The sequence below is a fragment of the Hirundo rustica genome, chromosome 16 (assembly GCF_015227805.2).
Source record: "Hirundo rustica isolate bHirRus1 chromosome 16, bHirRus1.pri.v3, whole genome shotgun sequence".
NCBI lineage: Eukaryota > Metazoa > Chordata > Aves > Passeriformes > Hirundinidae > Hirundo > Hirundo rustica.
Genome location: NC_053465.1, coordinates 11,925,627 through 11,951,094, shown reverse-complemented (window position 1 = coordinate 11,951,094; position 25,468 = coordinate 11,925,627). Strand labels below are relative to the sequence as shown.

Here is a 25,468-nt window from a genome sequence, read left to right as displayed (position 1 = left end):
TAATGGAATTGTTTAGAGGCTAATGTGTTCCCATTTAAAAACACACAATCAATATAAAAGTACCGAATGAGATTATGTACTCTAAATGACATCTGCTTTAAGCCCTGTGCTGCTTAAGATACTTTGCATCTGTGAAGTTCTGCAGCTGCCTGTCCTGGATAAATCGCTGCATGGAAGAAGGTGTCACCCTGGTTTTTCTGAGTTTTTTAAAGCCTTTTGATTGTTCATAAGATGGAGTCAGACCTTTTAGCTACTGCAGAATATTAGGAGCAGTTTCTACCTTTTTCCCACAGATGTAACATAAACAAATTCTTTGTTTTTCATTCTCTGTCCTTTGTTTGCATATTTCTAACCTGAAAACAATTGTAACTGATGGCTGGTCTGGCCAGTTGGCTGAGAGGTGGAAACTCCAGAAGCCAATCCACAGCCAGACCCACAAATGTATAAAAAGTAAGAAATAAACAGGCAGAGGGGCTTTTGGGCCTTGGCTCTCGGAGGAACAACTCTGCCCTGCGAAATTTCTTGTCTACGTGTGATTGCTTTGCGTATCTCAGTCACAAGAAGGTACTGGATTTTGTAAATTTTTTTTTCCAGGAAGGTGATAAGGTTATTTTCCTGATTATGAAGCACTGGACACATGGGAATCACATTCTCTCTTCATTGCAGATCACAGAGGCCTTGCTGAAGGAAAGAGATAAACAAGCAAAATGGAATGGGATCCCCTTGCTGTTGCAGAAGCTGTATGAGCACAGCCACCCAAACAGCGACTTTTCCCAGTGCCAAAGCATCCTAAAGGTACTGCCTGCACCTTCTTCCTAAAGCTTGAGATGATTTTGTTGTGGCTTTCTTTAAAGTCTACTGTGATCGTACTCTATTAATTTTTTAAGCTGTTTGCATGATGGTATCAGTCCAAAATTGGTTGGTAAATAAGAGCTGGGGATGCAGGTAGTGATTAGTCCACAGATAGTGGAAGATAATTTATACTGATGAACAGGGGGTTTTTTGAGCCATCTCTTTATTTTTTCCACTACACGCAGGAAATTTCTCCACTCCTTTCGATGGAAGCCATGGTTTATGTCACAGAAGACAGAAAAGCTGCTCAAGAGTCCAGTTTCCCAAACACATACACCTTTGACTTGTTTGGAGGAGTCGATGTAAGTGTGTCAAAAGATCTGCATAAGAATCATCCCACTGAAAAATCTCTTCAGTCTTTGAAGCTTCTAAATGCAAACTACAGAATGGCTATACCAATTTGATGTTAAGGATTGGAATTGTGCCACTTTCTGTGAATCAAAATAGGGAAAGGGTGTATTTTTCAAGGTATTACATCCAAAGTGAGGTGTTTTGTTCTTATATGGTATAGAATACTTGGCTGTTTCTTTCAGTCAGTTTTTACCTTAAAAAAAAATTAGACCTTTAGTTCTGAATGAAGACAAGTTTCAAATGATTCCTGATTGTGAGATAAAACACAATTGGCATTGGAGCAGCGAGAATTTCACTTAACACTGGGGGATCTCTGGCAGTTTAAGCACACCAGGGCTCTGTCTTAATCAGGTTGTCTGTGGTTATTGCTTCATCTGTGGTAAAGTTTTTAAGCAGAACTGGAAGGTTTCTATGGACATTCTGGCAATTTATCATTTTGTTTATTTACTTTAATTCTACATTGCACAAATACCTGTTTGCTCAGTTTTATGGTGCCCGACTCTGACTTGGCTTTCATTAGAAATATATGATTTGTATTTTCCTGTGAACTAATTGACTCTCCTTTTTATTTAGTTTAGCTGAATAGATTTTGCTGTTTATTTCTTGTCACACTTAGCTTGCTTTTACCTAAAGCTGCTGTTTATGTTGCTTTGAAATGAGCACTGGTTTAGTTGCTGCTGTCACTTGGCAAAAGCCTTCAGCTACCCAAGCAAATGAAAACACTGTGAAAATGTTTTAAATTCCCCTTGTTTTTAAAGGGAAATAGTGGTACTTCTGTAGAAATGATTTTAACATTGTGCACAGAATCTGTGTGTATTGGGGACAAGTTTTTGTTTGGTTGCCTGGGGCTTGTTTGGTTTTTTTCCCCCTTGGGCTGGAGATGGTGAATACCAGATCCCCTATAGTTACCTGGTGCTATGGTCAGAGATTTGGCCAGTAGAGGTGGGTTTATGTGATTAAAGGCAGTAATGGATGCCAGTGCTGCGTGTTTTCGAAAATCCTGCTCCAGGATTTGAAAGGGAAGAAGTTTGATCTGCTAGTGCTGTGTGTGCCACGTGCTGATTTTTTGCTGCAATATTTTGAGCTGTGGAACATGAGTGACTTTGAAGGACTCTGTGTTTGCAGTGTACTCTCTAGGCTACAGTGTGTGTGAGTTAAACGATTTTTTGATTCTGACAGCCTTTACATGGAGGAGGAACAAAACCAACTCGGTGGCTCCTCCCTTTATATGAATCCATGTAAAATAAGACCTGAGAGCACAAATACACAAAGCTCATGGATTTTATACCTGAATGTAACCTCATCCCAAGAAACACGATCTCATAATTCCCTTTCTGCTCCTTCTGCCTCTGGTGAGAGGCAGAAAACCAAGAATTAAAGCATAAACCCCAAACTTTGAGGTGTGCATTCTCCTCCTAAAACACAAGCCATTAATATGAGATCTGTATTACTGCAGTCATTTTTTCTCTACCCTATTAATGCTACAGCTACTATTGCAAATATTGCTAGAAAATGTATATTCCTCTTAAAAAGTTGCCTATTTATTTATTTATCAATGCTTTTAATGTAGCCTCCAGTGATGTCAGGTGGTTTCCTCTGTGTCTGGATCAGTAGTCCATTAAAAGAAGGGTAACGTTAGGATGGGACCAATAGATCAAGTTGTAAACTCTTAAGTATCTTGTGAGTTGGCACTGACTGGGTGATGCCTGCATTGCTGTTAACAATTCTAAACTGAATTTTAAAACCAGTGGCATTCACAGTGCTTCTTGCAGAAGTCGCCAGTTCCTTCTGTTCCAACTTTCATTTTTAAATAAAGTGCTGTTTTTTCAAATCTTTTAAGCTAAACCAGCGGTACAGACTAGAGCAACTAAAGATCAGTTCTCTATTAATCAGAACCACGGACCTGGTCTTGAAAAGCTGATTGTTATATTCCTTAAATGGAAATATAAATGTAAATATGCATACAGGGTCCTGTACACAAGCAGTGCTTTTTGGGGCTGAGATAAAATCTGGTGATGCTAAATTCTGTCTGGACCTGAAATGTTTTTGAAGCACAACAAAATTTGCACCTCTTTGCAGATTATTGCTAAAGATTCCTTATTTTAAAAGATGTGTGATCACCATCCTTGATGTTATCTGGAGGCATGTGAAATTACGTTCCTTGCAAGCTCAAATTCTTTAAAACTCATCAGTGGGAGATTATTTTGTACAGCTCTTACTGTTTCTTCAGGGTAAATGCAACTATTATTTGTCAATGTGATTTTGACACCAGTTGAGCGTTTGATGGTAGAGCCATCATTATTCACCTCTTTGACTTCAGCAGAGACAGGTTTGGGTTTGTCACTGACAAATTAATTGGTTATTTGCATTTCAGTGATCATTCTCTTAATTCTTCATCTTACTTTTACAGCTTTTAGTGGAAATTCTCATGAGACCAACTCTTATTACACAGAAAAAGAAGCAGAAAAGTAAGTAAATAGGTGATTTGTCTCTTTTTCTTTTCCCCAATTTTGCCTGTTTCAGACAGAAATTGTTCTATTTTTCTGTCACTCTCTTTCAATCCCCGCAATTTCCTGTTGATTCATTTAGGAGTGAATCACTGGTTTCTTTGTTCTCCATGGTACTGATTCGTGCTGGGATTTGGGAGAGTCACCTGTTTCTGGCACGGTTCTGGAGATTCACACACTCAGCACAACACACTTGACTCAAAGCACTAAATCTGCAATCAGTGGAAACTCTTATTGTTCCTGTGGCTACAGTGAAAAATTACTAATAATAAGCCACAAAACATTGCTTATGTAATGGGAGCTACAGAGATTGTGAGATGAGTAGCTCAGGAAAACAGCACGCTCTTTGTTACGTGACTGCTCATTTCCACATTGCAGTGAGGAGAGGGGGTGCAGTGGCTTCAGCTCAGCTTTCCTGCTGGAACAGCTTGGCTGCAGTGTTTTCATTTCCCCTGTTTGGGATTCTGCTGGTTCCCTGAGCCCTGCTGAGGGAAGGGAATGTCGTGGTGTACCCCGTGCCCTCCAGCCAGGGAGCTTCAAAGCTGAAGTGACTTGAACTGGAGCTTTAAGCTGTAGGTCTGTACTGAAAACACATTTTAAATATTAAAATACTGCAGTAAAGCAGATTGAAAGTTTTTCTATGAAATCCAGGTGCTGAGAGAACAAGCATGAGTTTCCAGTGGAGAAAAAAACTGCATGAGCTGTCATTTTTTTCTCCCATACAAAAATAATTTAACATGTGAACAGATCAGGTGTAGATTGTTTCTCATGGCTTCTATCCCATAAGACGTTTGCATGTGTGCTGTGAGCTGGCAGCCTGAAGCTGTCACCCATCCCATAGCTCTCTGTGTCCCTCCCACGGCCACTGGTGTTCCTTGGCAGGGAATGGCTGCTGACTGTCTGCTCTCTCCTTTGCAGTAAGTGATGACCTCATCAAGGACTGTTTAAGCATACTGTACAACACCTGTATATGTGTAAGTACAACTCTTCGGGTCACTTTTTACATCTGCTACTTGATAAGACAACAAACAGACTCTTTTAAATGTAATTTAAACTTACTCTGAAGCTTTACATTAAAATGCCTTCAGTTAAATACAGGATCACTCTGTATTTTGATGTATTTCTCAAGTAATTTGTTTTCTGAGCCACACTGTCAAGCTTAAGTTCCCTTGTTTGGATCTTTCTGTCTCTGTGTTTCCATAGGAAAGCTGTGCCAGCCTTTGTTATGTTCCAGCTTAAAATCTGAAGCTGGGAGTGGATTCCTGTTAAGCCCAGCTACAGCTGGTCTTGTTTGGAATTGGGGCTGGCAAAGGGTTTTAAATTTGATCCTGCAACTCCATGTGCTGGATTTTAGTTCAGTTCAGTCGTGGCAGATCAGTGCAAGGAAGGTGCTGGGTTAAAGGCCTCTGGAAATACCTCATCATTAAAATCCTGACGCTAAAAGCAAATGCCTCAGATTATGTATGCAAGGAACATCCTCAGGATTGTTTACTTCATCACACACCTCATTATGCTGTAACCTAGGGAACATTGTTTAACAAAAATTAAAAAAAGAGCCTGTTAGTGGCTTGGAGCTCTTCCAAAAACTTCAGTCTAATCTCCAGAGTTTGAGTCTTACTAGATCATGTCTCACTGATAAGGATCAGTGTATACATGGGAGGGGGAAGAGAGGGAACACTTTTTCCTTGGCTTGGATGATTTATTTTTTTTAACTGCAGGCAATGCAACTTTTGCAAAGTGGGAATAGCATCACATGCTAAAAAACAAGTTTGCAATTTCTAGACTGGCTGCTCTGTTTTAATTCACTTTGGTGTTACTGCTGGGATTGGATGAGAAGTATCCAGGATCACAGAAATGCTCTGTGGGGAATATTAGCTGGTAAATATTGGGGAATTATCTTTGCTAGTCTGGGAGTATGTCAGTCGTGGATAAAACACAGTTTTGCAAGCAGTGAGGATGTAGTTGTGAGTTCCAGGAAAGCCTGACTGTGCTCTCAGAAGAGCTCAGAGCATGAAAGGCAACCTTAAACTTGGGTTTTCATGCCTCAGCCTGATTTTGGGGTTCATCACCCCGTTCACTTAGGTCAGTGCTTGATCCAGAGCAGTGCTGAGGGTTTGGGAGGTGCTGTGTGTGCAGACCATGGCATGGGGCTGGTCACAGCTTGTATGGCAAAGCAGAGCCAGGCCCGTGGTGTGTGCCCAGGCAGGGCTGGCTTTAGGTTCACACAAGGAAACAGCTGCCTTGAGGGGCAGCCTCTCCTCCCGGTGGTGTGACTGGTGCCACGTTGGCTTCGCACAAGGACCGGAGCTGCTTTTGGTTGCCACAAACACAACGTTTCCTGATTTCAGGAGCAGCTAGCTCAGCACCACATCGTGTGTAGGGCTGTCCTGCAGGTGCTGTGCCGTGTGGCTGCTCGGGGTGGGCTCTCACTGGCTCTGTGTGTGCTCATCTGCAGACGGAAGGAGTCACAAGGCGGCTGGCAGAGAGAAACGACTTTGTGTTGTTCCTGTTTACACTGATGACAAACAAAAAGACATTCCTGCAAACTGCAACGCTGATTGAAGATATCCTGGGAGTTAAAAAGGTTGGTTGGTGCTTTCTTAATATCATTTGTATGGCTTTTCAGCCCATTAGAGGAGAGACAGCTGTTTCTTTGAAGAGTAGCTCAGGATAGTCCTCTAAGCTGCCATTCTCACTTCTTGTAGCTTATTTGAAACCTGTCTGTTCATAGTGATAACTAACTTCAATCACTTCTCATGAAGAAGCCAAACTATTCATGTGGTGTCATCCTTGTGCTTTTACCCAGTTCAGGGAATGATGGGAGCTGTGCCCCCATGATCTGAGTGCCTCACTGTCATTAAAAACCAGCCAATACTACAAATGAAGAAGATGAACCTCATATAAATTTAGTTTTCATCCTTGCCTGCTGATTGTATTTCGCATACTTCACTTTTCTTCCTCACATCTGGGAGGCTTCCTGTGTATTCTTGGGCATTTGTCACCTCTCTGAGAAGCTGTAGGCTGGGGACACAGGGCACTTAAATCTTCTGTACAAACCTGGTTATTGAACTTATTTACCAGCATCATTGCAGCTCAGTGCCCTGATGTGATGCAAGTAAAATACTCGAGGTGTAACCTTGGGAAAACCTTGATTGAAAAGGGTCTGTGTACATGTTACGGAGAAGGTCAAGAGTCTGTAACCTGGTACTTTATTATTTAGAATAAGATTGAGGTTGATGTCCTTCCTGAAATAGGAAACAAGCTTAGTTTATCTGAACAAAAATGGGGTTTTTTTCTAAAAGCTATTTTCAGCATCTTTTTGTTATAAAGAACTTCAGATGAAAAGACTGAGAAATAATTTAGAAGTCTTTACCTGTGAGTTTCAAAGAAAAGACAGGAATGGAAAATAAAATTGAAACTTCTAATACTGAAACATAATTTATGTACTAAATTAGGTTGTGGTTTTGTAGGTGTTTTAGTTTAAAAAGGCCCCCAAATTTTTTGTAAATATAAAAATAGTAGTTAAAATATGGATATCTGTCTTTTGAAATTGCTAAGCCTGACAACAGTTGTAAACCCCAGCTAACACTGGAATAACCCAGAGAGCTCCCCAGGGAGGATGTGCCCGTGTTCACTGATTGACCATCACGTGTGACTGAGCTGGTGTTGCCTCCTCCAGGAAATGATCCAGCTGGATGATATTCCCAACCTGGCGAGCCTGGTGTCCAGCTTTGACCAGCAGCAGCTGGCCAACTTCTGCAGGATCCTGGCTGTCACTATCTCGGAGCTCGACACAGGCAGTGATGACAAGCACACGCTTCTGGCCAAAAATGCCCAGCAGAAAAAAAACTTGGGCCCTTCCCGAGCTGAAATTAATCAAGGTAATTGTTGTGCTGTGAGCAAACCAGAATAATCTCAGCAATGTATAAAGTTTTCCTCTTCTCGGTGGCGCACAGTGTTATGTTTCTGAAAGATAGTGAAAGTGTTGTGCTTTAGAAAGCTTTTTTCTTGATTCACTCCCACAGATTATTTCCTGGAAACAATGTTTTCTGTTAGTGAAACTTTGTAGCTTTTGGTTTCGTGTGGTGCTGCTAATTAAATGGGTCAATTTCTGTCATTTCAGCACTCCCTGAGTGGCTTAAAATAACTGGATTTGTTTCCTGTGCCTCAGCCACATCCATGGACTTCCCATTAGCAGCTCTCAATAATTCTGTGTCATCCATAAAATACGAATTCCTGAACTAAAGCTGCCTGCAGTGTGGTTGCTGTTGGAGCAGTTCCTTCTCTGATTTTATCAGATGATGTCCTGAACAGGATGTCTTGTCTTTATCAAAAAGAAAAGTGTGTTTAATATTAATTATATTGCCCAGTGTTACTAAACCAGCCTTGGAAATCTGTGGGGCTGATCTCAGCCTTAACTTTGGGCACAGTGCAACTTTCCTTATTTTGCTGAGTACTTCTCAGTGCAAAAGTCTGCAAAGAAGGATGAGTAGGAATTGAAAAAGTTAAAGTACCATCAGATGTAGAATCTGCTGTTTTCAGCTCTTACTGTGCTGAAAAGCTTTTGGGCTCCTGAAGCAGATATTTGTATAGGCCCATGCCAAGCAAGTGTTCAGCTGATTGTTTTTTATGGGCACATGTATGTACAGTATATTCTATTTAAAAAATTTTATCAGGGAGCCTAGTCTTTCAGAGATGCAACTCTCTCATGTGATGTTCATGGCCAAATTCTTTGTCCTTTTCTCCTTGCCCCTGCAAGTGGGAAGTGAAGCTTTAGCCATGTGTCTTTAATAAGCTGGCCCTGTAATTAAGTTATTCTTGAGGGCAAAATGCACCTCCCCAAACATTTTGCAGAGCAGTAACTTCTGTCCTTGCACTGCTCTTTCTAAGGGTGCAGCTCCACAGTTAAAACCCTCACACCTGGGGCTGCTGTGATGTTCTCCTCCTGTTTTGCTCCACGAGGAGCTAATTCAGGAACCTAGTACTTGAAAAACTGTCAGCTTCCCTCGCCGCTGCTGCAGGGAGCCAGTTCAGTCACTAAAGACCAAGGGAGGGAAAATGAAGGAGGAAAAGGGAGGTGGAACTGCCCTTTCCAAAGGCTGCTGCTGTATTTCTGCCAGCTTATCTTTCAGCCAGATCAGTTCCTTGATAAGACAGGAGAATAACACTGAATTATTCCTGGGGCATGGATGCTCTCTTCCACTCCTTAACAGGAGAGTGCACTAAATTCTTCCATCTTCAGGTCTTTTTAACCATACACTTCTGTATTCCTGAAGCAGATGCGCTGGTACCTTGTGGTGATCTTAAATTGTAATAAAAGTATTTCTCTCTCTCTTTTTTTTTTTCAGCTACACTTCTGAATATTCCAGGTTTCATCGAGCGGTTGTGCAAACTGGCCACACGGAAGGTGTCTGAAACTACAGGGACTTCCAGCTTCCTGCAGGAGCTGGAGGAGTGGTACACCTGGCTGGACAATGCCCTCGTGCTGGATGCACTGATGAGAGTGGCAAATGAAGAGGCAGAGCAGAGCAGTACAGGTACCTGGCTTGCATCCCTCCGCCCACCAGCAGCTGATGCATGTCTTAACCTTCCCCAGGGTTTGGCATGTGTTGCTTTCCTTTCATCTGGTCCTGATTCCCCTTTTCTTGCATGGAGGACTCACATGTCAGCATTTAGGTCTGACTCCTGTTCTGTTCTCGTGTAGCCCTGATGTTTTTACTGAATTAAAATTAGCCAAAGGAGAGATCCTCCAGCAATGTGTGCCCTTTGCATGCCTGGTTAACACTGAAATGCTATGCATCCTCAGCCCTAACCTCCTCTGGAGTGATGAAAATAATCCTCCTGAGGTAAGTGGCTTCACCAGCATTTTCTCTAAAACTTTGGCTCATGACTTTGGGTTCAAATGCTTCACTCCAAGCAAGTGGCCCCTTCTTTAGTTCCAGCTAAATTAAAGAAATTAATTGTAAAATAATAATTGTTCCAGTGGAAGTGTTAATACAACCTTAGGAAAAAGCTTTGGAGCACGTGTGTGGCTTGTTTCTTCACCCTTTGGTATGACAAAAATGCAGTGTATGTCTGGTAGAACGCAACATACTTCATTCTCCTGTTTCTGCTCTTAGCAGGGCAATTGTCTCTAAGGTTATGAAATTCATTTACCTGTGCCCTAAGAATACTGGTACTGAGGTATGAAATGAAAGTAGATTTAATTGTAAGTGCTTCTGATAATCTCCCATCTACTTTTATTACCTTTCTGCCATGCTCTGTTGCAGTAGTCTATTAATTCATTTAGGTGAGCCTACTTAATTTAGGGAGATGCTGCCATTTAGTTTGTTATGAAAAAAAAAAAAAAATTAAAAATCTGATTTTAACTCCTCTAAATTTTCAGCTATATTTTTTCTCTAGCATGCAATTCAAATTGGTTATTTGGTGTAAATCACTATTTTTAGTTATGAAGAAAATTCCAGCCGATGTGCTGCTCCTGCATCTGCAGAAAGTAACAACTGTAACAAATCCTTTCCTATCGAAGCTGCCTCAGTCTCACATCTTTGCCATATTTTTCAGAGTCTTCAGACGAGAGTGGACTGGCCAACACCTCCACAAGGACACAGCTGCCCCAGTCCATGAAGATCATGCACGAGATCATGTACAAGCTGGAGGTGCTCTATGTTCTCTGTGTGCTGCTCATGGGCAGGCAGAGGAATCAGGTGAGCCCCAGTGGATGTTCACACTCACAGCTGGTGTCTCTTTAAACCTGAGTGCTCCTGAGTGAGGTCATGGACACAGGAATGCCAGAGCAAAGCTCAGGCTACCAAACAGCATTTCAGTGGGAACAGCTCGGGCTGGGCTGGTCACACACTGCTCTGGTGCAGGAGGGATGCAGGAGGATGTCTCTGTGTGAGGAAGTGTGTGGGTACCGGGTTGCTGCAGGAGCTGCTGCAATCAGGTCTTCTCCCCACTCCTGGTGCCCAGTTTGGATGGAGCCTCTTCAGGCCTTACCCTTCTTTGGCTGCTTTCACTTTTGGAAACTCTGGATGATTTTTGCAGCATATTGCCATGACTTGGCAAAGTGTGAGCCTGCTGAGAAGATGCACTTCAGTGCTGTCTGCACTGGTCACTGCCTGGAATTCCCAGTCGTCTGTTCCTTTGCCTTTCTTCCTTCTGAGAAAAATAGAAAAAAGGAAAAGAGTTCCCTGCCTCACACAGGCTTATGAAGGACCAGTCACTGCAGCTTGGCTGTGGTTTGATTTAAATGGGTCAAAAGCAGGTTGTGAAGGGAAAAGCAAAGCAATCCTTGTTTCCAGCTTTGGCAGTCTGCTCAGCTCAGCAGAGCTTGGGATAGCAGGGGCATTCAGATGTCCTGGACACTGGGGGGGCCAAAGTGGTGTGAGTTATTGAGAGGCTGTTGTATTGGGCAGGAGAGGCTGTGTTGTGGGCAGAGGTTGGAGCATGTTTATCTGGAGTATTTTGTTCTCTGGTTGTAACCTCCCAGGGTATCAGGCACAAACACCCTCCAGGGCAATCTCCTAAATCTCTTAATACAGGTGCAGTTGTAGCTCAGTCCCAAACATAACTGAGCTGTTCCCTCTGAACCTACAGCAGAGCTTGTGCACTTCTCATCCTGGAAGTGTTCAAGGCTGGGGCTTGGAGCAGCCTGGTCTGGGGGAAGGTGTCCCTGCCCATGGCAGGGGAATGAGATGGGCTTTAACATCCCTTCCATCCCAAACCATCCTGGGATTTGGTGATTCTAAGCAGACACTTGGATTAAAAGAAGCAGATTCTGCATAAGAGGAAGCAGAGGGAACCAGTAATTCTTGCAGAAACCACAGTCACTACCATAAACAACTCCTAGTCATGTTGTTATTCCTTTTAGAAGTGCTGCTTCTGTTAGGCCTGAAATGTAAACAAAGCCCAAAACATAACTGAAACCACCAGAACATGGATCTATTAGGAGGACTTTTTCTTTGCCATTGGATCAAGGCAGTTAATTCATCCCTGCCTAAGTTCCCCACAACAATGCAGGTTTAGAGATAATGCCCACACTCATCCTGTTGCCTGGAGGGAGCTGGAGGTGCTGGATTCCTTCCTTCCCTGGGTCACTTCTGGTATGTTCCTGTCAAATGTGACAAGGCAAAAAATCTGCTGCTGAAGCAGCTAGCTTTGCAGCTAGCTGCATGAATTTGTTTTAATTTCCTGGGAACACAACTCTTATCCTTCATCTGCTGTTTCTGCCCTTGTGCAGATGGGGAAACCCAGGATAAAAGTGGCCTGCAGTTCCTTTCTTCCCAAGACTGATTCAGGACTGGAGTTGAATTCTTAAAGGATTTGAGTTACTTCATTCCCAAACATTACTTGTCTAGAGGCAGGGTTTGTTTGTTTTAGGGTTTTTTTTTAGTTTGTTTGTTTTTGTTTGTTTGTTTCCAGAGGAGTTGGTTTGGGGTTTTTTTTTTTTGTCATTTTGTTTTGTGAAATCCTCCGTCTTTAAAACACATGCTACATCCTTCATTCCTTAATTTGAGTAAGACTTGTGTGGCAGATGTGAATCCCCTGCCCTTCCTGAGAGCCAGGCAGAGGAAGAGCTGGAGGTGAGCTGTTCTCCATGGAAGCTCTGGAATGCAGGCACAGCAGTGTGCAATAGCACCCTCAGACAAACATTTCAGCTGCTTTTTGGTCTTTTCTGTGAAGGAATAAAAGCACAGGATCTATGGTACCAGTCTGAGCAGGCAAAGGTCTTGCTGGTTTTAGATTGGATTCATTTTGCATAGAGTTTTATTAAGGGCATCACAAACCTGCTTCAGTCTGCTGTAATCATTGACATAATGGCCTGGCATTTGCTTGAAGCAAGGTGCAGCCTCCCAAACTTAACCTGTCCCCAAATGAATCTCTGAATCCTTGGTTTAAGCTTGATTGCTGGCTAATTTGCATAAATTAATAACTGTGATAGCAGTGACTTGGCTTCTCCTGTTGCCATGTTGGGGATGATCTCACCCTTGGGAATAAGTGGTGTTTCTTTGCAAATCTGGGCCTTTGCTGCCTTCTCATTATGGTCACACCCTAAATTACTCCCCTTATATATTTTTCTAGGCTGTCCTGCATGTCTGTGTTGTGGTGAAGAGCCATCAACTGATTTCCTTGCTCCTGCTGTAGGGAGCCACACCGCACACACAAACCCAGCTTAGCAGAGACAGTATTAGTGCTGAGAAAGCAACAGAGCAACTCCTGTGAAGCTGGATGGCAGCAGGAAAAAGCCAAAGTAGCTTGAAGGTTGAATATAGAGCAGGGATTGTCTTGACATCCTCAGGCAGAGTAATTGTAATGAGTTTGGCTCAGGGAGAGGGACTGATGCAGGGGCAGTGATATGACTGAGGAGCTCAGGTGAGAATTCAGAGCTGAGCAAACTAAACTGCACAGATTTGAAATCTGAGTCATCTGGAAAGGAGCAGATTCAGGAATTAAAACTGAGTGTGGAGAGTTCTTCCTTTAGTGAGAGTTGAGGCTCTTGCAGGCAGCTCATGCTCTTGGCTTCCTCCTGTTGTGCCTGTGCCATGGAGGGACAGTGGCGCTGCAGGGAGCACTGCTCAGGGAGATTCCTCAGAGCTGCTTTTGTGACTAAAGCAATGTGGCCAAGAGTGTTTCAAAATAATGGAGCACCAGAGGACTCCAGGCTCAGCAATCTGGCAGGGCAGCTTGGGTGGGGTGGGAAGGAGCTGGATGTTCCTCAGGTGTGTACTTGAGGTGTCCAGCAGCAGGAATGTGATTTCCATAAAGGTGGGACAGCTGGTGGCTGCAGCCAAGAGGAGTGCAAAAAGCCATCAGCAGTGCTGCAAATGAGAACTAAAACCTGTAAAAGAGCATCAGCTTCAGATATTTGGATTCATTCAGGTATTTAAGTAAATAGAACAAAGTAGATTGATCTGCTTGAAATGCTGCTGGTTACAGTTCTGGATCTTGGGACAACCTGGGATGGTTTTAAGTGATTTTGTTTGTTGATTTTAAAGAACACGTCCATTACTTGGGCACTTAATTTTTGCAGAATGTTGGACATTCCAGTCATGTGGTTTTCATTTGTAACCACATCCCAAGGAATAATTCTTGTCCTAGGCCTACAGCTGATAAGAATCCCACTTTCTATTTCCCTTACTCCTCATCTTCTAAATTCCTTACATTGAAAGTGTCCCATCTTGGACTAAAGGTATTAAACAGCTGTTCACACCAAAATTATTAGGTTTTTTATATGAATAAAAGAGATGTACCAGGCAGACTGATAAATGAAGCTGAGCAATTCAACTTTTTTTTCCTCTTAAGTTCAGCTTCTCTTTAAGCTGAAGGAGCAGTGTGGTGTGGTTGTGTTACTGCTGGACTCAGGACTCCTGCCCAGGTCACCTGAACAAAACCAATATTGGTGGGTTTTGTTGTCATCAGAGGCCTGCCAGAGCTGCAGCTGTGTGTCTGGAGAGGGAAAGGACACTCAGGGGGTTGAGTGGCTGCAGAATATCCCAGCTCAGCTCTTTGGTGTAGTTGCATTTTCAGTGTGCTTGAAGTGATGTCTTGATGCCCAAAGCTGCTTCTAGAGGTGGTGGTTAATTGGAGCACTGGTGAAGAGCTTTATCCCAAAATGTCTGTTTTCTACCCATGTCCACCAAATGGAAACTGCTGCACTGTGGTTTACACAAACACTTGCTGTTGGAGACAAAAATTCACATCCTTTTGTCAGAGAATGACATCATTGTGCCCATCTGTTTCCAGGCCACGTTAGATCTGTGTTTGAGGCTGGAGCAGTCAACGTTTGTACCTCTCTTGTTCCCCAGGTTCATAAGATGATAGCAGAGTTCAGACTCATTCCTGGCCTCAATAACCTGTTTGACAAACTCATCTGGAGGAAGCACTCAGCCTCAGCCCTGGTTCTGCACGGACACAACCAGAACTGCGACTGCAGCCCGGTAAGAAACTTCAGGAATTCTGGAGGGGATTTTCATCATGGCACACAATTCTGAGGAGCTCTGCTGAGCAACTGGGTGTTTGTAAAATCAGTGAATTCAGATGTGGTAGCATTCAGATTAATTTAGCAGGGCCAATGTAGCCTCTCCACTCTCTCCTAGTTTGTTAGTTGATTTTAAGGAACATGTCCATTTTGGGAACTGAGAAAGGAGTAAATTTCTGGGCCCTGGAGACCAGAGGTAGAAGACAACCAAAGTTCAAAGAAACGATACCTAGGAGAGGCACAGAGGACAAATTGTGCCACAGTCAGGTTTAGGGGGAGGGGTTGGATTTTTGTGCTGGACTCTTCATATATTTTTTCTTTCCAAACCTAGACATTCTGAATTGATCAGTACAATTCTAAGCTTTTTTGCCTTTGCATCAAGAAGGAATTATTATCTGTTATGTGCATAGGCTTGGAGGCAATCTCCACTTCTATTTTGGGAAGTGCAGCCTCTCCATTTATTCAAGTCACTAGCTCTGCTGTCCACAGGGGTTTGATTGGGGAAGGTTTTCCATTCACCTGTTTCATGCCAGCTTGGTAACTAATGATAGCCAAAAATACCACAGCAATAATGTTTGGGGTTTTTTACCTTTTTTTTTGTCTCTTTTTAGGACATTACTTTAAAGATACAATTCTTGAGGCTTCTTCAGAGCTTCAGTGACCACCATGAGTGAGTATGAGAAGCTGTGGTGGGTTGTGGCTTGGTGCTGTTTGCCTGGTTGTGGTTCCAGGTGTCCTGGGCACGGGGCAGGCTCCATGTGAAGGGGATGTTGTACTGTCCCTAAACTTCATGTTCCTTTCAGCTCTTGCTGAAAACAGCCTAAGAATTTGCTCCGTGGTGGGCATGTCTGAATATGTCTGGTGTGGTTAAACCCAGCCCATTTTGTCCCGTGTTGAGATGAGCTGAAACATGTACATGATGAGTTAAAACTTTCTGCTGAAGGAATAAGGAGGCAGCTTTCCTCTTTTCTGCCTTCTACTGAGAGCTGACAGTGAGCCAGGGAAGTAGGAAGAGAAGCTTCTGTCTGCCTTCAGAAGGCATCCTTAGGGAAACTTGGGTCTGCTGGAATAGTTGGAGGGGTGGTGCAGTTTGTTTGGGGCTGTTTAATGCTGTGCTGCTGGTACAGAGGTGTTTGTGACTTGTGGAATTGCATCCTGCATGCCATCAGTGTCTCATTCCGTCCGGGGAGGTGGTGTCACTTCTTTACAGACTCCTGTGTCAGAGGCACGTTGCACTTCAGGTGCTACTCACTCCTAGAGCCAGGCTGGTATTTTTGTGCAGGATTTTAATCCTGTTGGATAGATCTCAAATATCAGCCTTTTTGATTGTGGAATATTGGCTTTGAGAATGGGGAGCTGCTGGACACAGGGAGGAATGCTGACCTATTATAAATCCTTCATTTAAAACATTGTTTGCCTGGGAATCACTCCAGGTTTTCCAATAAAATCTCTACAGATGAAGTTACTACTTAAGTGGCTGCTATAAAGATCTCAGGCTTGTTTGAACAGAAAACAGCTCCCAGCTGTAACATTTGAACAAGTGGAATGTGTGGAATCTGTGCGGGGGGGTTAAATAATTACATGATCTTTCTGTGAAATCACAGATAAGCTGAGTTCACTGAGGACAAGATGAGAGCAAAGTACTTGTATGCTGATATTAATTCAGTGAGATTGTGTCCAAACCAGACTTGCAGAGCTGTTTATTGCAGGGAGAGAAGGGCTCTGTTCTCTTTGCAGAAAGCTGTTCAATCCACATCAAAGGAAGCGTCTCAGTGAGCACTAACGTGCTGACAGTGTTGGAAGGAAAAAGGAACCTCACACTCACCACTGCATCCTCTGCTCCCTGAGCTTTCCTGAAAAGGAATCTTTGCTGTCTGATTTTGAACAGTTGGAAGCAGAAAGACTCTCAGGGATTACACTGCCATTGGGCAGAGGGAGCCCCTGGACTGCTTTTCAATTCTGCCAAATTTATTCTGCATTTAATTCATTTTACAGGCAAAATTATTTATTTTCATTATGAAAAGTTCAGTATTTGATAAAACAGATCATGTACATTTGTGAGGTTTATATCCATTTTTATTTGGACCTTTACATTTCATGATGTTTTAAAATATTTCCAGGGTAAAGTTTGTTCAGATAATAAAATGCCAGGATGACCGAGTCCTTTTTTGCAGTTTCTTCTTACTTATAAAGAGATTTATTACTTAAAAAGAGCAATCACTATAGGGTGAAGAAAAACTTCAGGAAGGTGTGCAAAAGTTTTCTATTTAATATTTATTTTCATCTGAAATTCTGCAAAATATTGCTGAGATTTTTTTTTTTTTTTTTAAATGAGCATTATCCAGAGGAAAATATTTACAAACCATAAGATCCCAAACAAGTCAGCAAAGAACTGTTATCTCAGAGCTGGTCAGTGTTGGAAGTGGCATTTGGTAAATTTTGGAGGAGGTTTTTCCCAGTCCTGCAGCCCTTGTAGGCCTTTGGCTCTGCTTTTCATGGAATTGCATTTTTGCCTCTTGAGTTCATCCTGTTTCTCTCCCCTCCTTGCCCACTGTCTTGCTTTAGGAACAAGTATCTCCTTTTGAACAGCCAGGAGCTGAACGAGCTGAGTGCAATCTCCCATAAAGCCAACATCCCTGAAGTGGATGCAGTTGTCAACACTGACAGGTGAGAGGGGACTGAGGGTGTAGGTCAGCAATTCAAGAGTTTTGGAAGCACTTAGACTGGAAGTTTGACATGAGCTGTTTTGTTTGACCTCTGTCTGTCCACCACACTTTGATTTTAGTGACTCCTTCCAGTGGGAGTTGTCCAGGGTTGTGGATGTTGATGGTCATTAGCAAATCTCTGGTGTGGTCGTGCTCAGAATGAGGTGCTTTAGAAACAAAAGCAACTTAAAAACCTCTAAAAAGAGGGGTTTGAGTTTGTGGCTCAGACTTGACTAAGATGTGCTGGGTCTGCCTGTCTGGCCTTCCTCAGGTCAGGCCTTGCAGACAGATCAGGAAAGGATACTCTGATCCCTCAAATCATTAATTGCTCCTGCTAATAAATCATAGTTCTGGCATTCAGGAGCAATGTGTGCACACACTAATGCTCATTTCCAGGCTGCATGAACACATGTCTGCTCAGAGTGTTTTAAGAGCAGCTAACAACCAGAATAAGCTAAATTAGATTAAGATGTTAAACCACTTAGAGAGTCTCTTGTGTTACATTTGGGTATGTGTTAGATGACTGTTTTGATCTAATAATCTCTTCAATACATGATTCTGGTACATAAACCTCAGCAGATGGAAGGTTGTTTGTCAGAATACTCCCAGGGTATCAGCAGGGACTTGGTCTGCACAGAGCAGATTTACCTCACTCCAAAAGGGAATCTCTAAGAGGATTTCTAGATTACAGTTATTATCATATTACTGTGTCTGACAGGGAAGAACTTAGGGGTTTTTTCACCCTTACCATTTATTTTCATGTTGCTTTTCTTGATATGTGAGATCAAGGCATTACTTCTGTGTGAGTTTAATGCAGATGGATACTCCACTGAAGGTGCTGTTTAATGCCAGTAGGATTGCAGTTGTACAGCCTCAGTGCTTCTACTACAACCTCATGTAGCATCCAGCTTTCCATACTCTGCTCTGCCTCCTAAATGAAATTTAGACTTTCCCTTACATTTTTTGAGGGGAAAAAAAGGGATTTATTTCATTTTAAGCTCAAATGTAGTATTTTTTTTTCTCATCTCTTGATTCACACAAGGTGTGAATTGGTATTTTTGAAATCATTAAAATTCTGAGAGGAAGTTTTTCTTTCGGATTTACTTGGAAGTCGTGTTGCAGGTATTAGAACTAGTGCAATATTTGTACTGTGTACTTCAATACTGAGATTTGATCATCAAAAGCTGTGATCAGTGACTGAATTCAGTGCTTACCAGCCTTTCCACTCAGCTGTCATTTCTCCACCTGCTGCAGGAGCCTTGTCTGTGATGGGAAGAGAGGTTTGTTGACCAGACTGCTTCAGGTGATGAAGAAGGAACCAGCAGAATCCTCCTTCAGGTAAGTTCACATTGCCTCTGTTGAGCTTTTTGAGGCTCCTGGGATGTAGTTTTGGTTTCATCCAACTTAGAGCAGCTGAGAATGTTGGAGAATAAGCTGTGGAAAGGTCTGGCTCTGTTGTGCTGTGGTGGCAGTGCAGGTGTGAAGCATTCAGCCAGTGATTTTCTGCAGGATCAACAGCTCTGACTTCAGCTTCAGAGTGGAATGAAACAGATCAGGAAAGTAGATTTAAATTACAGTTGTGATCAAGTACTTCCCTTGCCCCAAAACTAACACCTCCCTTCTTCTCTTTCCCAGGTTTTGGCAAGCAAGGGCAGTTGAAAGTTTTCTGCGAGGCACCACCTCCTACGCAGACCAGATGTTCCTCCTCAAGAGAGGACTCCTGGAGGTAAATAAGTTTATGTCAGGTATCCTCCACAGCCATCAATAAGGATCTATCTGCAGGGAACCAAAAGTGGATTAAAATGTAGTGTTAACTATTATGCTGGGTTTAAAACTCAGTGGGGAGATGAAGGCCACTCGAGCTGCACCCTTGCAGTAGGTGGGAATAAACACTCAGGGAGAAAAGTCAGGATAACAATAGATGCAACAACAATAGTAAATTAAAAACTGCCCCTTATTCCTGTGTAACCGTGACAAATACCGGGAACACTTGTAAAAAATCCCTGTGAATTCTGCTTGTGGCAGCCAGATGTGGCCATTTGTATGAGCTGCATCACTGGGAAGCTGTTTTAACAGGAGACTCCTCTGAATTGTTGTCTTTAGTTTGATGTTGTGACATTCAGTCATCCAAGAACTTGCAGATAATCGTTTTAAATAGTGATTAAATGAGGGTCTGTGTTGTGCTGCTGGCTTGGATGATGCTGTGGCAATAACATGTCTTCCTCCCCTGCCAGCATATTCTCTACTGCATTGTTGATAGTGAGTGCAAGTCACGGGATGTGCTTCAGAGTTACTTTGACCTTCTGGGAGAGCTGATGAAATTTAATATTGATGCATTCAAGAGGTTCAACAAGTACATCAACACAGATGAGAAGGTAAATATTTGTAAAAGCTGTCCCCTGTGGTTCAAATTAAATCATAGCACTAAAACTCGGATTCATTTGGTTTTGGTGTGGTTTTAGAGCTTGGAGCACAGTAAACATGAAGGGGTGAATTGCCAAAGTCCCTCAGTGTTTTCAGCAGTGCTCCAGCTGTCCTGAGTCATGAATGTTGCCCTGTTCCATGGTCAGGCAGGTCTAAGGTCAGGCTCAAGGGCAGCAGAACATTTCCTGTGAAGTTGCCAGATTTGCGGTTAAGCGATGGTTGTGGACATTGAGACAACTCCAAAAAATATTTTACTGGAGCTTGCAGTGGGAATTCCTTCACGAATAAGGCTTAAAATACTTGATACTGCAAACAGACGTAGATATTTGATGTTACTTGAACTTAGAGACATTTTAAGAAGCCACAGCTTATGCAATTAACTATAATATTGAGCTGCACATTAATGGACAGCTCTATGAAAAGTGGTTTCATGCTCTTGTGCACTCCAGACATATAACATTAGCTGGTGGGTGGGTTCTGAATGGCCTTACACTCTAGCTTTTGTTACTGTAATTTTTCTCTCATTGCTGTTAGGTCTGCTAGACCTTGGAGAAGGGATGTATAAATGTAATTAAAAGAAAGCTGTATTTATTTTTGGTTTTTTGTTTTGGTTTTTTTTTTTCCCTAGTAAATTAACTTGAACATCGTAGAGAATGTCTTTATATTCCCTATGTGCTTTCTGTGTATTGATCTCTGACTGGCTTTAGTTCTCATTCTGTGTGATTCCCTCACTGTATTCCTCCCTAACGCTGTCTGCTTGTACAAAATCAGTGCAGGAAAACATGGAGCTGCAGGAATTCCCTCTCATTCCAAACAAACAGTGTATGAAATCTCACTTTCATTGGAGTGACTTAGCTTCAAAAGATATTTTAGGGACACCAGGATGGCATTTTTCCATTCCATAGTGTTTTTAAGGGATTCTTTGGTCAGCCCTCAGTGCCAGTGTTTGGGCTGGGTGAGGCCGGGCTGGGAGTGATGTCTCCTCTTACCTTGTTAGAGATATCAAAAAGGTAATGACCTTGAGTATTAATATATTTAAATCTTTGAAACTCAACACTAAAAAGTGTTTCTGTTCAGTTCCAGATATTTTTAAATCAGATCAACAGCTCTCTGGTGGACTCCAACATGCTCGTTCGCTGCATCACGCTGTCCCTGGACCGCTTTGAGAATCAGTCTGATGCTAAAGGTGAACAGGGAGCAATGGGGCGGGACTGGGAGTGTTCAGTGGTGGAAATTCATTTAAATCTGGGCCTTGACACTTTGGGGGTAAGGCAAGGAAATGCCACCTTGAAAATCTGAGCACCAGTTCTTACTGCCCTGGTGCTTGAACCTCCAGCACCCGGTGATTCTGTTTCTCCTCTTGCTGCAGTTGCAGAAGTCCTGTCCGAGTGCCGCCTGTTGTCCTACATGTCCCAGATGTCCATGAGAATGTCCTTCCTCTTCCGTCTCATTAATATTATCCACGTACAGACACTTACACAGGTAAAGAGCTGGCAGGGACCTTGCTGGGACTGGAGTGGTGGGCAGGGAGGAGCCTGGTGTGTCCCTGGAGGACACCCGTGTCCCTTTTTCCTTGCTGTGTGCAGGAACACTTCCTGCGTGCTTCCCATGGGCTTGTTTTAGAGGGACGTGCATACAGCAGGTTATCTTGGTATTTAGACTTTTTTTGCTGTGTCATTTTTACTTCCAGGAAAACGTCAGTTGTTTGAACACAAGTTTAGTTATCCTAATGCTGGCCCGAAGGAAAGAAAAGCTCCCTTTTTATCTGCGCACCTTGCAACAGATGGAATACACGGAAAAATACCCTGGCTTCATCCTGAACAACTTCCACAGTCTCCTGCGATTCTGGCAGCAGCATTACCTCAACAAGGATAAAGACAGCACCTGCCTAGAAAATGTATGTGACCCTCTTAGCATGGCAGGAGTCAATCACAGCAACACCTGTGTGCCAGGCCCCTGGCAAAAATGGGAGGTTGGGAAGGGAGAGAGGGAGGAAGTTCTGCCCCCAGTGTAACTCCTGTGGTGCTTTTCACACCTCAGAGTCAGGCTGCCACAGGGCAGGTGCTGGGCTTCCCTGTAAACAGGGCCTGAGGTCTTGGCTCTGGCACACAAAAGTGAGATTTGCCTGTGCTGAGAGGGGAGGAGAGGCAGGGCTGGCAGGATGGCCAGGGAGGGAGAGGCAGGACAGAATCCAGATCCCAGACTAGTTAGCACCTTAGCCAGATTGTTCCCTCTTCCTGCTGTGGCAAAGAGCGCAGGAAAAATACCTGATGTAGCTGCTGGAAGCCAAGGGAACAGCCAGCAGGTTTCTGTGCCAGAGCTGGTTTGTCCTGGGTCACTGGTGGGTAGAAATAACCAAGTATCCAGTTATGTGGGTGACACATGCTGGGGTGACCTTTTGGCTTTGAGGAGATGTGTGAGCAGGGAGCACATTGGTTTCTGTGTCATCTCGGGAGCGGGAGCTACTTCAGCATTGGCTTGTCTCTGTCACCACAGGGTCCCAGTTTGTGTTTGGACTGGACAGCAGAGGAGAAGTTTGGGATTATGGGTGTACTGGTCCAGGTGGGCTGGGGTCACCCTGTGCTGCTCTTAGCAGCTGCCAGAGGCGCTGGGAGTCCCTGTCTGTGGCTGGAGAGTGGGCAGCTGTTGCAGAGGGTGTAGTTGTTCCACTCCCAGCCCTTGTGCTGGGCCCCAGCGAGGGAGGGCGCAATGGGGAATCCGAGGTGTAGGTCACACTGCGGGGCTGGGCGGCTCAGGCTGAGCAGGAAGTGATTCCCAGCTTTGGGAGGTGTTTCCTGCCATTGTGGCCTCCACTCACCCCCCTGTTTGTGCCCGCAGAGCTCCTGTATTAGTTTTACCTACTGGAAAGAGACTGTTTCGATACTGCTCAGTCCGGACCGGACGTCCCCCTGTGCCATAGTCAGCTACATCGACGAGGCGTACATGGACATTGACAGAGACTTTTCCGAGGAGTAATTCCCGCCTCCAGCTTGTGCCGGACAGCTCGGAGGGTCCCTGGCAGCCCGGGGATTTTCAGGGATAACGCCGTGTAGTGTGCGTGAGCAGCTCGGAGCTGCGGAGCGTCGTCCCGCCTCCGCCCCTGCCGGCCCCCAGCTCTGACCTCTGACACTCGGACAGCTCTCTGGGCGACACATTCAGGGATGTATCTTCCAGTTGTTCTGGGATAAAAATAATCACCTGCACAAACCAGCCTGTATTATTTTTTTCCTCTCTCCCGGTCCGGCGGGGCTGGCAGAGGGGGTTTTGCTGACATGAGGGTTCTCCGTATGTGCCGGTTGAGGTGCGGCTCTCTCAGGGCCGCCAGGACGAGCAAGTCGAAAAGCACAGCGATTGCCCTCCAAGCGTGAGGTCCAAGGAGCCCATCTGAGCGGGACCCCACCGCCAGCCACGTGCAAAGCCACCACCAGGACTCCCTGCAGGTGTAACTCTTCCGCTGGGCTTTGGAATCAGGGCTTTGGGGGTGGTTAGAGCATGAGTGTGTGTGCGTGTGTGTGCTTTTCATTCCTGAGAGCCCCGGCTCCGGTCACCTCTTTACCATCGCCTTTTGGATCATTTGGTACTAAATCTATCAGTGCATTAGGAGAGAACCTCTGCTCCTGCTGTCCTTCCCGCAGATCCTTCCCATCCGGAGGCGTTTCGCAGCGCTGGAGAACAGAGACATTTCAGCAGTGGTGGAATTGCAATGGGGGTTGGCTTTTTCACGGAGCACTAGCATTAAAATGTACTAATTTTTTAAACTTGCGGCTTGTCCCTTCTTGGGTAACTAATCTGGTTTTAAAATCCTTTTCAGGACCATTGCTCTTGATGTTAACCTGCTATGCCTGGAAGTCTTATGTCAGTCTCTGCTTTCAGTCCTTAATATCAACACACACATTAATCTTGAAAGTGCAATATTTACTGGAGATGTCAGTTTTTTTCCTGGATCTGTTTTAATCAGAATGTGTTAAATGCTGGGAATAAACACTCCTGGTTGAAAGTAAATTTGTAGGATATGTTGGGAAAGGGGAAATGGAGTTTTGGCAGTCTCGATTGCCAAGCCTGCACATGCCTTGCCTGCTCACCAACACCATGTTGCTCCAACACATTCAGATACCCAGGAATGAGGTGCACTACACTTAAGCCACTACACTTAAGTCAAAAACACATCTTGCAGCTACAGCTAAAAGAAACTGGTTTTCAGACACACGGCTGAATTTTTTTAACATTTTCTAATTTATTTGATGAGATAACTTAGCTCTGTCCAGGCTCCAAAGGAGTGAGGATGTCCCAGAGCTGGAGCCTTTAGTCTTGTTGCCAGCAGCAAGAAACCCACCTTGAGGCTCCCTGTGCTGGAGCTGGAGGGGTGAAGGAGGTTCCAGCCCCAGGGGCAGGACTTGTCTCTAAACATCTGCCTTCTCTTTTCTCTTCTCCCACACCTCAGTGTCCCGCTGTGGGCTCTGACAGGGTGATCAGAGCTTGTGCATAAATCTGGAGCCTTGCAGGAGCTCCTGGGGATCCTGGTGTCCCCCCCTGAGAGCTGCATCCCGCTCTGGTCAGGGTACCCTGGGCAGCTTCTTGCTGTGGCAGCTTCACCTCTTCCTCACCAGGTCACCCCCACCCAGCCCTTCCTCCCCTCAGCTCATTTCTTTCTCATCTGTACTTTTTTTGTTCTTGGGTATTTGTGTTTTTGGTGTATCTTTGCTTCTTCTTAACTGTAATAGATGTACACTTAAAAATAAATGCTTCAAATTAAAAGGCTTTTAAGTTAAGGGATGCCTTTTCCACAGTGTAGTTAATTGGTGCAGCCACTGATTGCTGCTGTAACCCTGCAGTCTCACTCCCCTCTCTGTGTTTAAAGACAGCTTGGGGCCCAGCTGCCCCTGGCCTTGCCCATGGGCCTGGGGGAAGCTGAGCTGAGCCCACCCTGTCTGTGGGGGTCCTCCCAGGCCTGGGAGCACAGGCTGGGTTTTGCTGTGGGGCTGATTCAGCAGAGAAGGCACAGGGAAGGAACCCCTGGCAGCTCCTCCAGGCGTGGAGTGCTGGGCTCCAGGGAAAAGGCTCTGCCCCAGTGCACAGAGGGTCACAGGCAAATCCCAGCTGGGGCCATGTTCCTTTGGGATGTCTGTCCATGCCACATGCCTCAAGAATGTCATGGTGAGAGGGACCAGACCCGTGGAGGTGGGATGGGAGGGAGGTGGGACCCCTGGCACTAACAAATACCTCTGGAAGTCTGCACTATCCCCATGGATTGCTGAGGTTCATGCTGCCCTGATTAATGCCGATTTGCTAACTGCAAATAAACATATTAAATGGAAACTATTAAAGAAATCTATTTTAAAGAAATGTGTGGAGATGTCTTTCTTTCCAGTGCCTTTCCCAAAGCCATAACCCCCCCCAGAGCTGTATTAGGGGGCTTTATGTTCTCAGGAGTATTGGTTGAGGTGTGTCATGCCTCATACCTCAGCTCTGGTCCCCTGCAGTTAGAGATGTGTTTTGGTGGGGAGGAGTGAGGAAAGGGCTCCTTTCCCAAAACCTGTCCCAAGCCAGGGCCATAGAGCTGGGAGAGGGAAGACTGGGCTTCTCTCCTGCCTGTGCCTCCCTCCGAGAAATGCTCCTCAAGACCCCAGGGGCAATGGCCAAGGCCCTGGTTA

The 25,468-nt window shown here is 44.3% G+C and overlaps 1 protein-coding gene across 1 annotated transcript in view; it reads left to right on the top strand.

Moving 5' to 3' along the window:
* Positions 1 to 25,154, top strand: part of TRPC4AP (transient receptor potential cation channel subfamily C member 4 associated protein) — a 34,127-nt gene extending 8,973 nt beyond the window's left edge. Inside the window, exons 2-19 of the mRNA XM_040079947.2 lie at positions 667 to 795; positions 1,038 to 1,154; positions 3,614 to 3,671; positions 4,629 to 4,684; positions 6,166 to 6,294; positions 7,390 to 7,591; positions 9,059 to 9,247; positions 10,272 to 10,414; positions 14,516 to 14,647; positions 15,300 to 15,358; positions 17,254 to 17,355; positions 18,648 to 18,731; positions 19,029 to 19,119; positions 19,628 to 19,768; positions 20,895 to 21,003; positions 21,187 to 21,299; positions 21,508 to 21,714; positions 22,656 to 25,154. Of these exons, the coding sequence (XP_039935881.1) occupies positions 667 to 795; positions 1,038 to 1,154; positions 3,614 to 3,671; positions 4,629 to 4,684; positions 6,166 to 6,294; positions 7,390 to 7,591; positions 9,059 to 9,247; positions 10,272 to 10,414; positions 14,516 to 14,647; positions 15,300 to 15,358; positions 17,254 to 17,355; positions 18,648 to 18,731; positions 19,029 to 19,119; positions 19,628 to 19,768; positions 20,895 to 21,003; positions 21,187 to 21,299; positions 21,508 to 21,714; positions 22,656 to 22,793 (2,199 nt within the window). The 3' untranslated portion in view covers positions 22,794 to 25,154. The remainder of the gene's footprint in view (positions 1 to 666; positions 796 to 1,037; positions 1,155 to 3,613; positions 3,672 to 4,628; positions 4,685 to 6,165; positions 6,295 to 7,389; positions 7,592 to 9,058; positions 9,248 to 10,271; positions 10,415 to 14,515; positions 14,648 to 15,299; positions 15,359 to 17,253; positions 17,356 to 18,647; positions 18,732 to 19,028; positions 19,120 to 19,627; positions 19,769 to 20,894; positions 21,004 to 21,186; positions 21,300 to 21,507; positions 21,715 to 22,655) is intronic.
* The last annotated feature ends 314 nt before the right edge of the window (positions 25,155 to 25,468 follow it).